The sequence below is a fragment of the Eulemur rufifrons genome, chromosome 7 (assembly GCF_041146395.1).
Source record: "Eulemur rufifrons isolate Redbay chromosome 7, OSU_ERuf_1, whole genome shotgun sequence".
NCBI classification, from domain to species: domain Eukaryota; kingdom Metazoa; phylum Chordata; class Mammalia; order Primates; family Lemuridae; genus Eulemur; species Eulemur rufifrons.
The window spans coordinates 252,062,884-252,078,194 of NC_090989.1; the positions used below are offsets into that span (position 1 = coordinate 252,062,884).

A 15,311-nucleotide genomic window follows, 5' to 3' on the forward strand; every position below is an offset into this window, starting at 1 on the left:
TCAGGAAGAGCCCATGTTTCAGCTCAAGTCCAAAGGCAAGGAAAAAAAAGACCAATGTCCCAGCTCAAAGAGAGTCAGACAGAGAGAAATTCCCATTTACTCAGCCTTTTTGTTCTATTCAGGCCTTCAACTGATTGGATGAAACCCACTCACACTTGGGAGGGTAATCTGTGTTCCTGGGTCTACTGATTCAAATAATCTCATCCAGAAACATCTTCACAAACACACCCAGAATAATGTTTCACCAAATATCTGGGCACCCTGCGACCCAGTCAAGTTGATACATAAAATTAAATATCACAGGTATTTATAGGCATTTGAAAAAAGAATGTTAGAGTGTTAGGTTAGGTGTAAAACTGGTTAATGTCCTATAGGACAATAACACTATTGTAACCTTTCCTACTAATCAGAAATCCTTTGCATCATTACAAGATAAAAATCTATAGATTAACGTGATTTCATAGGGTTTTAACCTTTCATCAATAATACATAAAGCTTTTTGGTGACTGTGAGGCCAGGGGGATGAGGTGTGCTCCTATGCTGGGCAGTGTGGCCGGGTAGCCTTGGGGCTTGGGGCTGGGAGCAGGGTGGGGGGGCAGGCAGCCCATGATGACATTCAATTACAGCACCTGTTGGACTGCTGAGGTGAGTGATGTGAACTGGAGTCTAAGCTGGAAAAAAAAAAATAGATAATGAGTCAAACAAAAGTATATTGTCCTGGATAGTTAATCCTTGGCTGGGTCTGAACCCTTCTCTTTGCAGCATTTCTAAGCTTTGGAAGATTTTTGCTAGTGAAACAATCCTTTCCCCCACTGTTCTGCAATGTCTCTTTTGTCATAAAACAAGTATCTATAATATGTGGGTCTGTTTCTGGACCCTCTGTTCCATGGGTTAAGTTGTCCATCCTTGCACCATTACCTCACTGTCTTAGACTATGATTTTGTAACAAGTCTTTTTTTTTTTTTTTGAGACAGAGTGTCATTCTGTTGCCCGGGCTAGAGTGCCCTGGCGTCAGCCTAGCTCACAGCAACCTCAAACTCCTGGACTCAAGCAATCCTCCTGCCTCAGCCTCCCAAGGAGCTGGGACTACAGGCATGCGCCACTATGCCTGGCTAATCTTTCTATATATATTTTTAGCTGTCCATATAATTTCTTTCTATTCTTAGTAGAGACGGGGTCTCGCTCTTGCTCAGGCTGGTCTCGAACTCCTGAGCTCAAACAATCCACCCGCCTTGGCCTCCCAGAGTGCTAGGATTACAGGCGTGAGCCACTGCGCCCAGCCTGGGCTAGACTCTTTAAGGAAGTCCTGTGGAAATTCTGCAATGAAAAGACTCTGTTTCCAGGTGGAAGCCCCACCCACGCAGGAGGAGCCGAGCGATTTAATTGTCGCCTCGCCTTCAGGTGAGGGGAAGCCCTTGCCTTCCCCACTTTAAGCCTTATCAGTGGGCGGAGCTGCCCTCAGTCTCGCGTGTAAGGAAAGCGGAAGGGAACCCCGCCTCCTGCTGGAGGACGGGGTCGGTGCACTGGGCGTGAGTTGATTGGCTGGGGGCGGGGCGCCACGGGTTGGCTCCGCCCAGGCGCTCGCACGGATCCCGGGTGGAATGACGGGAGGGAGTCCCAGACGCTCTTGCCTCCCAGCGATGGCGCCGCGGTGCCGCGCCCAGTCCCCCGTCTGCCGGCCGGTGCTCACCGCTATCCGGTCGCTCAGACGGTGAGAATTGGGGCGGGTCTGAGGGAGCGGCGGGACGCTACCTGTGACTGGGACCATGAGGTGCTTCCAGACCCGTGGGGCCGATAGCAGAAGCTGCCGCAGCACCTGCTGAGACGAAAGAGGGAGCGGCCCGGCGCGGCGGCGCGGCTGGGGTGCGGCAGAGGCTCGCCCGCGCCTCGGCCATGTCACTGCTCTGCGTGCGCGGTAAGTGCGCGGACTGCGGTGGGGAGGCAGGGTGTCGCCGAGGGGTCCCCGTACGTTTCCGGTGGGCGTCAGATTACCACCTCTTCCAAACTTCACTTCCCGTTCGTGCTTTGGGCAACCATTATGTTAACTACCATTTATAAATATTTAAAGAGTTCTTTCCACTTTTTGTTTCTCTCCACGCTCCTGCAAGGGACTGTTACCTCTCCATTCCGGTAACCACGTGAAAATGTTGGCTGGCAGGCCTGGATCCTATGAAACTGTGATTGGGGTTCTCTAGTAAGAGTGGACGAGCTAGGAGACCGCGGATGGTTGGTGCTTGTCAATGGTGGGCAGCCTCTCATTATTTTCTTCCTTCTGCTTTCGGCGTAACACTATAGTATGCTTAGTAGTATGTTCGTTTTATCACTCTTTGAACGCGTTAGTGGTACAGCTGTCACATCCTTCTTCCAGTGTATTTCTTGGCTTTCACCTCTCTACTGCTTGTCTTGGCCCCTTCTTCCCTGAACCCTAGCCTGTAGTCCAGGGTAAGATTATTCTCCTACTCCGCTTGGAAGGATTATGTGGACTTTTCTCCTTTAGGAGCAGAACATAAGAGGTATGATTTATTTTAGCTTCCATCACAGTAACTCAAGGCGAAGGGCCTTTATTGCTTTTTCGCTGAGGACACTTGACCCATCTAAGAAGATATCTTATAGCAAGAGCTTTGGGATTTAAGATGAGGCAGGGTGCACGGACTAAGCTCTGTGTGGGCAGAGACTGTTTCTTAATTGGTTTTTGTATTCCCAGTGCCAGACATAGTAGAAACTCAATGCTGGTTTTGAATGAATGGGAGGACTGTGATTTTTAGAGAGATTATCTGATCAGAAAAAGCAGGGTTTGGATTATCCATTGAATTTGATCTTGGAAAATTCAAGTTACAGCCTATCGTATCTGTTGAATGAGATGGGATACGGTGGCTTGATGTGAGTGAGAGAGCATTTATCAGGTAGAGCCTTCACCATGGCTTTTTCCTGGATAGAGTTCACATTTCTTTTGGCTCTACAGATTAGAAGCGTTGTTTGTGATCTCTTTGATAACAGTGTTTTTCCCCCCAGCTGTTGGCAAACCGAACTGCTTGCTCTGTTCTCTTCCACTGTTTTTTAAATCTGCATTAACTCAAAATGGATTTGGCTATTTCCGGGGATTATGAGACAGTTTTTCTTCTTTCATGGCTGATTTTTCATTAATGAGAATTTTGCTTTGCTTTTAGTAAGACATTGTCTCTCAGCAGCTGGGAATCTATTTATTCCTTTAGATCCCTGCTGCTGAGTAGCAGGATTTGGGAGAGGCTGGGCTTTGCTATGTCTCTTGGACAGTTTAATTCTCTACTGCCACACCGTGTTATAGAGCCAGTCCTTCTGAAAGACTCATTAGACAAAAGCACTCTTAATTCAGAAATTCCTATTTAACTGAATTTAAATAACCTAGCTACTGCTGTTTTCATTTGTTCTAATAGCAGGCAGCTTTCATTGTCTAGAAATTCTGCTATTGAGCAACCTCTTTTCCTTTTAATGTTACATTAGTCAAGTTTCTCTTCTTTTGAACCTAGGAGAATGGAGCTCTTTGTCTTTTGAGTAGAGATCCTGAAGATTTTAATGACTGAAACAAGGAGTTACTATTTTTTTTTTTTTGGTGGGAGGACAGGGCCTAGCCCTGTCGCCCTGGTTAGAGTGCAGTAGCCTCATCATAGCTCATTGTAACCTCAAACTCCTGGGCTCAAGCGATCCTCCTGACCCAGCCTCCCCGGGGGCTGGGACTACCAGTGCGTACCACCACACCCGGCTAAGTTTTCTATTTTTTGTAGACATGGGGTCTCGCTCTTGCTCAGGCTGGTGTCAAACTCCTGAGTTCAAGTGATCTTCCCGCCTTAGCCTCCCAGAGTGCTAGGATTACAGACATGAGCCACTGCGCCCAGCCTTGGCCCTATATTCTTGCATGTCCTTAAAAAGATAGTTTGCTCTAATACTAGCTTCGTTTATTCCTGCCTTTGCTCTGTTGTGCACTTGTACCTCCCAAAATACTCTTTCTGTATTTTCTGCGCCTACTTTTTACGCTGAAAATTTCCTCAGTTCTTCAGTCCGCAGTGATCTTTCTCCTTTAACCTGGTGGAGCACTTGTGGTCTGTACAGTGCCACTAGTTTGGCAGTGAATCGTATACTGCCTGCAACTGGTCTTGTATTGTTATGCTTATGGTAACCCAGACAAAGGAGGTAATAGCACTGGTCAGATCTGGAGTTTTGTGTTCACCTATGGTATTTCCTTCTAAGGAGCATAATGATTATCTTAAGAGGAAATTTAAAAAAAAAAATTTTTTTAATTTCAGCATATTACAGGGGTACAAATGTTTAGGTTACGTATATTGCCTTTGCCCCACCCAAGTCAGAGCTTCAAGAGTGTCCATCCCTCAGACGATGCATTAGGTGTGTATATGCCCATCCCCTTCTCCCCACTCCCATCTGCCCGACACCTGATGAATGTTATTACTATATGTGCACTTAAGTTTTGATCAGTTAATGCCAATTTGATGGTGAGTACATGTGGTGCTTGTTTTTCCATTCTTGTGATACTTTACTTAGTAGAATGGGCCCCAGCTCTATCCAGGGTAATACAAGAGGTGCTAGATCACCATTGTTTTTTGTGGCTGATTAAGAGGAGATTGATTAGAATAATGAAGGGTGTAGAAACCATTTGAAGAACATGGGAAGTTCTGAGAAGATTTAAAAGGGAGAGGATCATAATAGTAGATGAAACCTGTTTAAAAAACAGAAGATAGATCTTGTCACTCCAGAGGACAGAACTGGGACAAGTGGAGCAATGGTTGAACATTACAAGAAATTGAATTTTAGCTTAACATAAAGAACTTTAACAATTAGTGTTGTTTTTAACAAATGGAATGGTCTACTGTAAGCGGAAATTGAATGAGTGCTAAGGATGTTCTAAAAGGGACCATTTAATGGAATTCACTTAGTTTTTCTTTAAATATTTCCTTAAATCTTTAACATGTTTTAGCACAGCTCTACTCATAATACTGATACATTTTTCCTTCCATAGGAGCCAGTGCCACCTGAGCAACTCCAGGAAACTAAATCAAGAATTTTCTTTAACTTTCATTGTCTTGGTGTTCACGACAAGTTTCTCCAAACAAAAGCATTTTAAGCATTTTATGGGCCTTTCCATCATATTTCATTGTAATTCCCATAGTGTTTATAACAGTTTTTAGTTAAATAATTGAACTATGGGTTTTCCCCCCTAATTTGAACCAGAAGTGGCCACCCTTGACTTGTTAAAAAAATTAGTTTTTGGGATTTAAAAAGTAATATATATTAATATATTATTAATTGTAGAAAACTGAGAAAATGCATAAATGTATAAAAAATAAAATAAAAATTGTCACGATCCTATCACCTGCCAACACTATTGTTAACTTTTTTATTCATTGCTTTTGTTTTTATTATAAGGTGATATATATATGCATGATAAATTCGAACAGTTTACAGTACGAAGTGGAAGGAAAAAGTTCTCCTGTCCCCATTCCCTAGTCTCACTTCCCAGAGGTAACTACTGTTTACTGTTTCTTGCATATTCTTTTAGAAATTTTCATTACATATGAGTGTATAGGTTGTACGATTGAAAGTACACAGAATTCTTCAGCTTTTTTTTTTACTTAATGATATATATTTCCTATCAGCTCATGTGACTCTATATCGTTCTTTTTCATGGCTGCGGAGTATTCTATTATATAATTTAAACAGTTTCATATTGATGGATATTTTTCTTTTCACTATTACAAACAATGCAACAATGAACATCTTTGTAGATGATTTTTGTCATATGTTTGGAGATGAACAATTACCTTTCCACCTGGACTTTTTATGTGACTTGCTTATTGCAGTTTTCTTTGGCATAATAACTATACTTAGCTGAACCAAATGCCTTAGTGTCTCTCAGATCAGCATCCTTTATTAGAGTCCTTCACCAGCAGGTAATATAGTATGCCTATCAAAAAGACCAAAGACTCTGCTCTTATTTGACCTGATTTCCATATAATTTTAAATATTTTCTTTGTACTATTTAAAAATTATTTCCCCATATGAACATGTATTACTTCCGATTTAAAAATAGAACAAAAGCAATGTCACTGGTGATGGTAACTGGACAAAGTTGATTTATGTTGTGATTTGACCTTAAAAAAGCTTAGCAGTACTTATCATTAATCATCCATCCAATTAATTGAAAGGGTACTGCTGGGAAACTCTTAGAAGGTGAACTCTGATGGCTCAAGTATTTATAGGACACTGAGGACATATATTTATTGTGGGTTGATTCTACTCCAGGGAAACCCCAAAGATGTATTTTGGTTTATGGCCACTGTGGAAAGTGTAATGGTAATGATTTTAGATCCAAAGGGTAGGTTGGTCAAGTACTTCTCATTTTCGCCCCCAACAGTATTATCTGCTTCAGCTAGCTCCTTGCTACTGGGTTTGTGTCACATCATGGTTCTGCCTAGTCTAGTAGTCCCTGCCCTAAGAGCAGAGTTGCTGGTGGATTTCTTTTGCTTATTAACTATGGGATCAGGAAGTTGATTGTGCGTAATCTGAGCCAGGCAACAGTGAGGGGGGAAAGGACCAGTTTCCTCCGCCATGGCTATTTTCACAAATTATTGTTTTCTGCCTTATAAGCAGTACATTCTGTAATTTTGTTTCTATAAATAGGGTTTCTGGAAGTTGTGCTCTTTAGGCCAATAAGCTTAGTTTTTAATCTTATTTACCTGTGCTTATATTTCAGACTTTGCTGTATGAGTTTAAAGTTTGGGCTATGTATCATTAATAAATATTTGTCAAATACCTTCTCTGGGCATGTTTATGATACAGATCTATATTGTAGATAAGAGGCCATGAATCTAGATAGGTTTTAAAATGTGTCTTATAATAGTGTTCTCATATAAACCCAAAGAATCCATTGGGACTATTATAGGTCTGATTTGGGCTAAGCAGAATAAATTGAGTTCCTGCTAGAGCAGGGAAATAGATGCACTTTTTTTCTAATGTCTAAAGTAAGATTCTTTGCATTTGGGAGGTATTTTATACATACCTTCTAATGGACCTTCCTTATTAAAGATCAGAGAAGACTTGCTATTTGTATATTTTTAAAAACTTTTATTATCTCAAGTGTATAGCTCACTGAATTATTACAAACTGAATAAATTCATGTGACCACCACCTAGCTCAAGAAATAGAATACTACCAACACCCCAGAAGCCCACCTTATTCTTCCAGTCATTACCCTGTCCCTCCTTCCCAAGGTGACCACTATTCTGATTCTAACACTATAGATCAGTTTTGCCTATTTTGGTTTTTTAATTGATAGACTTATTTTTTTTTTTTTTTTGGAGCAGTTTTAGGTTCACAGCAAAAGTGAATGTACAGTTTTGTCTATTTCTGAACTTTTTAGAAATGCAGTTATATAGTATATATTCCTTTGGGGCTGGTTTCTTTTGCTTAAGATGTTTGTCAGATTCTTCCACTTGATGTGTGTAGCAGTAGTTCATTGATTTTCATTGCTTTGTAGTATCCCATTATATGAATATACCACAGTATATTTAATGTATTAATCTGGAGACAGTGTAGATTAGATTAAGTGGGGGAGAAATTGGAGGCACTTAAATTATAGCAGGAGTGATTTAGATTGAACATAAATTAAAATTTCTGGATTAGATTTTATTTTCACAGAAAAGCTGTGAAATCCATTTTTTTAGGGTTCTTGAAAAATAATTCTTATTTCCTTCTTTTTTAAAAAATTGATATATGATAGACATATTTTGGGAGTATATATGCTATTTTGATACATTCATATAATTGTAATGATCAAGTCAGGGTAATTGGAATATCTATTACCTCAAACATTTTCCTTTATGCTGGGAACATGTGAGTTCTTCTAGTTATTTTGAAATATACAATAGATTATTGTCAACTATAGTCACCCTTCTGAACTATCAAATTCTAAATCTTGTTCCTTCTAACTGTATTTTTGCACCCATTAATCAACCTCTCTCCATTGCCCCCTGCCCCCATTTCCTTCTGTATACAGTACTTAGCTGTAGCCACTCTGATGAGGAAGAGTTAGATAACCAGCTTTGCATTTCCTGCTTTGTTGTTATTCTTTCTTTGATTACTGGGAAATGGAATAAAAATGTAGGCATATAGTTAAAATTTTGTGTTCAACTTCATAAAGGAAATTTTATTTCATTCTTCTATTTCTGTTCAGTAAAAATGAAATGTTCTTTCTCAAGTGTAATCTCTAAAAACAACTATCTGCTGAACATGTGAGAGAGGCCCATGGGATCAGAGGAAAAAGTCATGAAGGCATCTTTTTTGTGCTGATGAACCCTGCATTGATAAAACATGTGGTAAAAATATGGCAGGAAGAAGTCTGTGCTAGGATGTGTGTATACAAACTATTTTCTTCATATAAGTAAGGAGAAGGAATTCTTAGTTATTAGGAAGTAGAGATTTCCAAAAAGAAGAATCTATTATATATTTGTTTCCTATTGCTGCTTCTACTCTTCTGTTTCTGCATATTAAGTACTTATTGGGGACTGTGGAAGACAGGCCTATGGATTGTGTTGGGCTATTAATTTTCTCTTGCAACTGTTTGCTTTATTGATTTCTGTAGTGTTTCCTTGCGGGTGATGCTTAGAAGAGGTTAGAGGGCAGTGAGTGAGGAAGATCTGCCTAGCAACTGAGCAGGGGCTGACAGTTGGAGGCTAGCTAGGAAGATACTTGCTTTTATATAATTTGAAGGGGGACAAAGATGATTCAAAGGGCTAGCTAACTTACATGATTGCTATTAGTTATGAGCCAAATTTGTAGAGATTTCATCTACAAAAGGATAAAGGAAGTCTGCTTGCCAAGGAAAGAGGGGTAAATAATACAGATATAAACCTGTATGTTCACCTCGCTTCAGCCATCCATACCCAGGATCACATCAAGGAGCATGTCACTGCTTGGAATGTGCTTTGCTTTTGTAATCTTAAACCTCGGAATCTGTGTGATCATCTTCTCCAGACCATCTTTCTAGCTTTTACTCTCGCTATTTTTTACCACTGTGATATAGGGTATATGTTTAAAGTTTTGGTAGATAGGCATGACTTGGTGAATATATCAGCTCTACCACTTATGAGTTGTACACCCTTACATTAAACCTTAACTATATGGCCTTAACCTCATTAACCTTAATTTTCATATCTTTAAAATTCATACATTTATTCAAAAAGTATTTATTGAGCTCCCTATTCTTATGGAGTTTCATTGTATTGAAGGAAGATACAGAAATAATATAATTTCAGATAATGATAAATACAGTGAAGAAAATAAAGTAGGGTAAAGGGATTGAGAGTGGTCTGAGTGGGAGAACTATTTGAAACAGGATTGTCCTGGAAGGCCTCACTTAAGGTAATGTTTGAGCTGAGACTCGAATGATGAGGAAAAAACTATCAGAGATCTGAGGTAAGTGTTTCAGGCAAAGTGAATAGGAAGTACAAAGATTTTGAGGAGAAGGAGAAAAAAGAAAGAAGGGGTGATTGGAAGGAAGGATGGTATATGGAGAGGTAGGCAGGGACTGAATCATATAAGGTGCTGTAGGTTATGCGAAAGAGGTTGAATGTTATTCTAAATAGCATTGGAAGTCACTGAATAGTTCTAAATAACAGAGTGATATTTTGATTTGTGTTTTACAAATGGCCAGTTTTTGATGAATGGACTAGGGGTGGGAATCCATGGCAGGCAACACTGGAGGCAGGGGGGCCCGCTTAGAGGGGTAATGGAGTAGTTCAGGGGAGAGATGATTAGTGGCTTGGCCTAAGGTAGTATTACTAATGATGGTAAAAATACCTTTAGCAAAGTGTTGCTGAGATAGTTTTTGTGAAAGTGATTAGCACTATCCCAGGCATAGATTGAGTACTTATTTTAATATAAAAACAGTATTAATATTCTTCCTCCAGCTTTATGACGTCTGTTCTTCTAGGCCAGGAAGCTGAAAGTCATCTTGGACTTCTCCATTGAGGAAGAAAATACAAAGAGAGGAAGGAAAGTTGTTAGGTTCAGTTGAGTTTATGGTATCTGTAAGGTAAATTACTTATAACATATATTGAGTTGAATGTGTCAATCTCATTGCAGATGACCCTTGAAAATAATACCTAAAAATGTAGATCTATAGCTTGGTAGAGAAGTCTATGTTAGAGATAAATATTTGGGAGTTGTAGGTATTTGGTAGTAAAGCCACTGATTTGAATACAAATGCCTATAGAGAGTAAGAAAGGGAGAAAAAGGGCTAATGCTGTAGCTGAGGAACTCCAGTGTATTAAGAATGGGTTGAAGAGGAACTAATGGATGTGGTCAGAACTGCAGGAAAATGGGGAGAGTGTTGTGTTAGTCTCTGAAGCCTAGGGTAGAGGGAGTTTCAAGAAGGAATGATCAGATCATAAAGGTGAATAAGAATGGTCGAGGATTAAGACAAAATAAAGAGGTTCTTGGATTTGAAAACTAGAGCAGTTTCATTAGAGTAATTTGAGATCAGGCATCATTATAATAATTGATGAGTATTTGGAAAATGAAGACACAGAATGAACAAGTGTAGGCTACTCACTCATTCAGAAGTTTTGTAATGAAGAGAAGGGTTAAGAGTGGTCTTAAGAAAGAAGAGGGCGGGCATGGTGGCTCCTATAATCCTAACATTTTGAGAGGCTGAGGCAGGAGGATCACTTGAGGCCAGGAGTTCGAGACCAACCTGGGCAACATAGTGAGACCCCATCTTTAAAACAAACAAACAAACAAGAACAAAAAAATTAGCCAGGCATGGTGGTGCAAGCCTGTAGTCCCAGCTACTCGGGAGGCTGAGGCAGAAGGATAATTTGAGCCCAAGAGTTCAAGGCTGCAGTGCCCTATGATCGTGCCACTGCTGCGCACTAGCCTAGGTGACAGAGTGAGACCCCGTCTCAAAAAAAAAAAAAAAAAAAGGCATTTGAGTGTTTGGAGCCTGAAGGGAAAGATAACTGATTTCTCCGTAAAGTAGGGTGTGAGATTGACAGCTGATAGTGAGGTGGTGGGGATGATTTAGAGAGTTTGAGAGTGCTAAAGGTTTCATTCATTAATTTATTCTTTCAACAACTATTGTGCTAGGCACTTGAGGCAGAATGGTGAGGAAAAAAATCCCTTTCTCTCTTGAGATTTCTGTAGACTAGTTAGGGAGCTAGACATTAAACAAAGAATAATCATGCAAATTAATATAAAATTACAAGTAGGAAAAGATACAACTGTGATCTGTGCTATAAAGGACAGTACATGTCATTATGAGAACATGTTAGGGAAATTTACCTATTCAGGTCAGAGAAGCCTTTCTTAATGAAGTGAAGATTGAACACAGATCTGGAAGAAGAGGAGGCCTTAACTGATTGAGAAGGAGAAGAATGTTCTAGGCAGAGGAAATAGTATGTGCAAAGGGCTTGTGATGAGGAGGAGGAGCTGAAAGAAGGCAAGTATAGCCGGTATGCCAAGAGACAGGACAAATGTGGATCAAGATGAGGCTGGGGAGATAGGTAGGGCCCAACAGGCCACATTAAGGTGGAAAGTTAGTAGAAATAAGACTGAGGGAGGGACAGAAGGATAGAAGTTATAAACTGAAAAGCACTGGATTTGTTTGAATCCTTTTGCTACCACTGAAAACTTTTGGCAAGCCTAAATTAGACTACTTAGCCACAATTTTATTATAAAATAGAAGTGTTAATACCTGCTCAATGTATGTACCTTCCTAGAGTTGATGAGAATTAAACTCTAAATGAGATCATGAGTGTGAAATTCCATTGTAAATTACAGTACCTTTTGCTCTTGGATAGTCCCTTTTTTCTCTGTAGCGACTTTTTTTCTTTTCTTTTTTTTTTTTTTTTTTGAGACAGAATCTCACTCTGTTGCCCAGGCTAGCGTGAGTGCCGTGGCGTCAGCCTAGCTCACAGCAACCTCAAACTCCCGGGCTCAAGCGATCCTCCTGCCTCAGCCTCCCGAGTAGCTGGGACTACAGGCATGCGCCACCATGCCCGGCTAATTTTTTCTATATATATATTTAGCTGTCTGTATAATTTCTTTCTATTTTTAGTAGAGATGGGGTCTCGCTCTTGCTCAGGCTGGTCTCGAACTCCTGAGCTCAAACGATCCGCCCACCTCGGCCTCCCAGAGTGCTAGGATTATAGGCGTGAGCCACCGCGCCCGGCCTGTAGCGACTTAACTGTTTTGAAACTTATAAACAAAGAGGATGTGATCAGTTCCATAAACATTTACTGAGCACTTAACTATGGATGAGGCATTGAACTAGTCACCCTGGGTATATAAAAATGAGTAAGAAGTGGGCCTTGCCCTCAAGAAGTTGAGGGCCAAGAAGGGGAGACAGAAATGTACACAACTAAGCATGATGCAAGACACAGTTTGATAACTTCTAAAACAGAGGTAAAAAATATAATAGATTGTAGAAATTCCAGTTGAGGGATAGGAAAGAAGCATGAAGTCAAGTTTTTCATTATGGTGTCATTGATTGGAGTAGGAAATACACAATAACAGCTTCTGGGAAGACAGTTTTGTTTCAGACATGTTAAATTTGAGGTGCTGGCAGTCTGTCCATGTGTTTAAGGTTGGAAATGTGACTTGGGAGTTCAGGGTTAAGGAGTAGACTTGGTCTGTTTTTTGTGGATCTGTTGTATGGAGGAATGGTCACAGGGTAAACACGTACTTGGTGTTGTCAGAATATACTCCATTTCACTGACTATAAGATTCTATACTATTACATAGATTCTATTACAATCTATGGATTGTAAGATGAATCATTATTTTATGTATCATTAAGAAAAAAATTACTGTTGAGCTATGACACATCATTGATTGTCATTTTGAATTTATTTTTACTTTTTTCTTTAAAAAAATTTTCTTATTTTTAATTATTGGTACATAATTTACAGGGTACATGTAAAGTTTTGAGACAGGCATACAATGTTAATTAAATCAGAGTAACGGGTATCCATCACCTCAGTCATTTATCATATCTTTGTATTAGGAACATTCCAGTTCCACTCTTTGTTACTTTAAAGTATACTCTTATTGTTGATTATAGTCTTTGTTGTGCTATCAAATATTCATTTTAACTAAGTATATTTTTGCACCCATTAACCATCCCCAATTTATTCCCCCCTCCCCACTACCCTTCTCAGCCTCTTGTAACCATCATTCTACTCTGTCTCCATGAGATCAATTGTTTTTAATATTTAGCTCCCACATATGAGTGAGAACATGTGAGATTTGTCTTTCTGTGCTTGGGTTATTTCATGAAACAATATTCTCCAGTTCCATCCACGTTGTTGCAAATGGCAGGATTTAATTCTTTTTTATAGCCATATAATATTCCATAGTATATCTGTACCACAATTTCTTTATCCATTCATTCATTGGTGGACATTTAGGTTGATTCCAAATCTTGGCTGTTGTGTATAGTGCTGTGATAAACATGGAGTGCAGATATCTTTTCAATATACTGAATTCCCTTCTTTTGGATATATACCCAGCAGTGGGATTGCAGGATCATATGGCAGTTCTATTTTTAGTTTTTTGAGGAACCTCCGTACTATTCTCCATAGTGGTTGCACTAATTAACGTTCCCACCAACAGTGTACAAGTGTTATCCTTTCTCCTCATCCTTGCCAGCATTTGTTACTGCCTGACTTTTAGATGAAAGCCATTTTAACTGGAGTGATATGATATCTCATTGAGGTTTTGATTTGCATTTCTCTGACTAATGATGTTCAGCATTTTTTTCATTTACCTGTTGGCCATTTGTATGTTATCTTTTGAGGAATGTCTTTTCCGATCCTTCACCCACCCATTTTTAATTGGATTATTTGATTTCTTTCCCTATTGAGTTATTGGAGCTCCTTATATATTCTAGTTATTAATCCTTCGTCAGATGGTCAGATGGATAGTTTGCAAATATTTTCTCCCATTCTTTGGGTTGTCTCTTCCTTTTGTTATTTCCTTTACTGTGCAGAAGCTTTTTAGCTTGATGTGATCCCATTTATCCAATTTTGCTTTGGTTACCTATGCTTAGTATTACTCAAGAAGTCCATGCCCAGTCATTTTGATTTTAGAGTTGTTAAAATATGAGAAAATGTCCCACCATCTTAGAATCAATGAAATACCGAAGCTAACATCTAATGAACCTTTACTCTTTACCAAACTCTCTGCTAATAAGCAGATAAGGAATCATTTAATTCCTGTAATAACCTTGCTTGCAATTCTTGTAATAATTCTTGTAATAACCTTTACTCTCATTTTACAGATGAGGGCACTAGGCCTACAGAAGTTAGTCTTTTTACATACTGTTTAGCTGAGTTTAGATTTTCCACTTTACTCTTAACTATAAAATACAAAATTATTAATACAGGGTAGTGCTTTGGAACATGAAGAAAATCTTATAAAAGTGTTTAGGGAAAGATGGCTTTTGTGCACTGTCATCTGTGTATGAGAGTGTCACTATAGCTGTGGTTTTTGTTTGCTTAGTATATATTCATGGGCAGCATTATAGCAGGTGTTTTGCAGACTGGAGAATTCATTGTGGCTCAGTTTAATAGTGTTCACAATTTAAGTTCCCTTTTTGTCTTGAGAGGAAGTGTGGTATAATGGAAAATCTAGGAGTTTGGATTCGTGAAAACTGTTTTGCGTCTCATTAAGTAGTGACTAAAATTTATCTGTATGTAAGTCTCTTAACTTCACTCAGGATCATCTTCTGTCAAATGAGAAAGGTAATACCTATACCAGTCTCATTGAGTTGGAGTAAGGGTCAAATTGACAATAAAAGTACTCTGCAATTTTAAAAAAGACTCAGACAATGCAATGGTTGGTATAATTGTTTTGAAAAGTTTAGGAGCTGGAAACTATTCATAAAGTCTAACTTAAGATAATAAAATATACCTGGCAATTAATTGGGCGTCCACTGCAATACAGCCATCTTTCATGTAAAATGAGAAAGGTAATCATTACATTGGGATATTTTGTACTAAGTCAGTTTAAGAGATAAAATTTTAAAATTTCCTACTTGGCTAAATCTGGCAAAGTGCTGGTCTGCTGGCCTTAGGCAAATAGTACTGGAAGATTTTAACATCTAGTCTTCAATATATTCAGTTAAGAGAACTGTTGTGTTGGTACATGCAGTTAATTTATTAGTTTTTGTTTTTGCGGATCCAACAGGAGTTAAGAGAGTAAGCTTCAGAGTTTGTCCTGTGGTCTATATGAAGTTAGCCTAATAAGCTTTACTATTGATAGCT

General features: G+C 39.2%; 1 protein-coding gene and 1 non-coding gene across 8 annotated transcripts in view; both read left to right on the top strand.

The window, feature by feature from the left end:
* The first annotated feature begins 602 nt into the window (after positions 1 to 602).
* LOC138388977 (small nucleolar RNA SNORD104) lies at positions 603 to 672 on the top strand. The gene has a single exon (XR_011234424.1). It is a non-coding gene; the product is annotated as a small nucleolar RNA SNORD104 (small nucleolar RNA).
* A 294-nt stretch (positions 673 to 966) lies between these two features.
* UNC13B (unc-13 homolog B) overlaps positions 967 to 15,311 on the top strand; it is a 190,240-nt gene continuing 175,895 nt past the window's right edge. For 4 of the 7 annotated variants that reach the window (XM_069476550.1, XM_069476548.1, XM_069476553.1 and 1 more), the window contains exon 1: positions 967 to 1,915. In XM_069476550.1, the coding sequence (XP_069332651.1) occupies positions 1,894 to 1,915 (22 nt within the window). In that variant the 5' untranslated portion in view covers positions 967 to 1,893. Of the gene's footprint in view, positions 1,916 to 2,225; positions 2,244 to 5,415; positions 5,512 to 15,311 lie in introns of those variants that run through there. The other 3 variants (XM_069476546.1, XM_069476547.1, XM_069476545.1) reach the window with 2 other exon arrangements.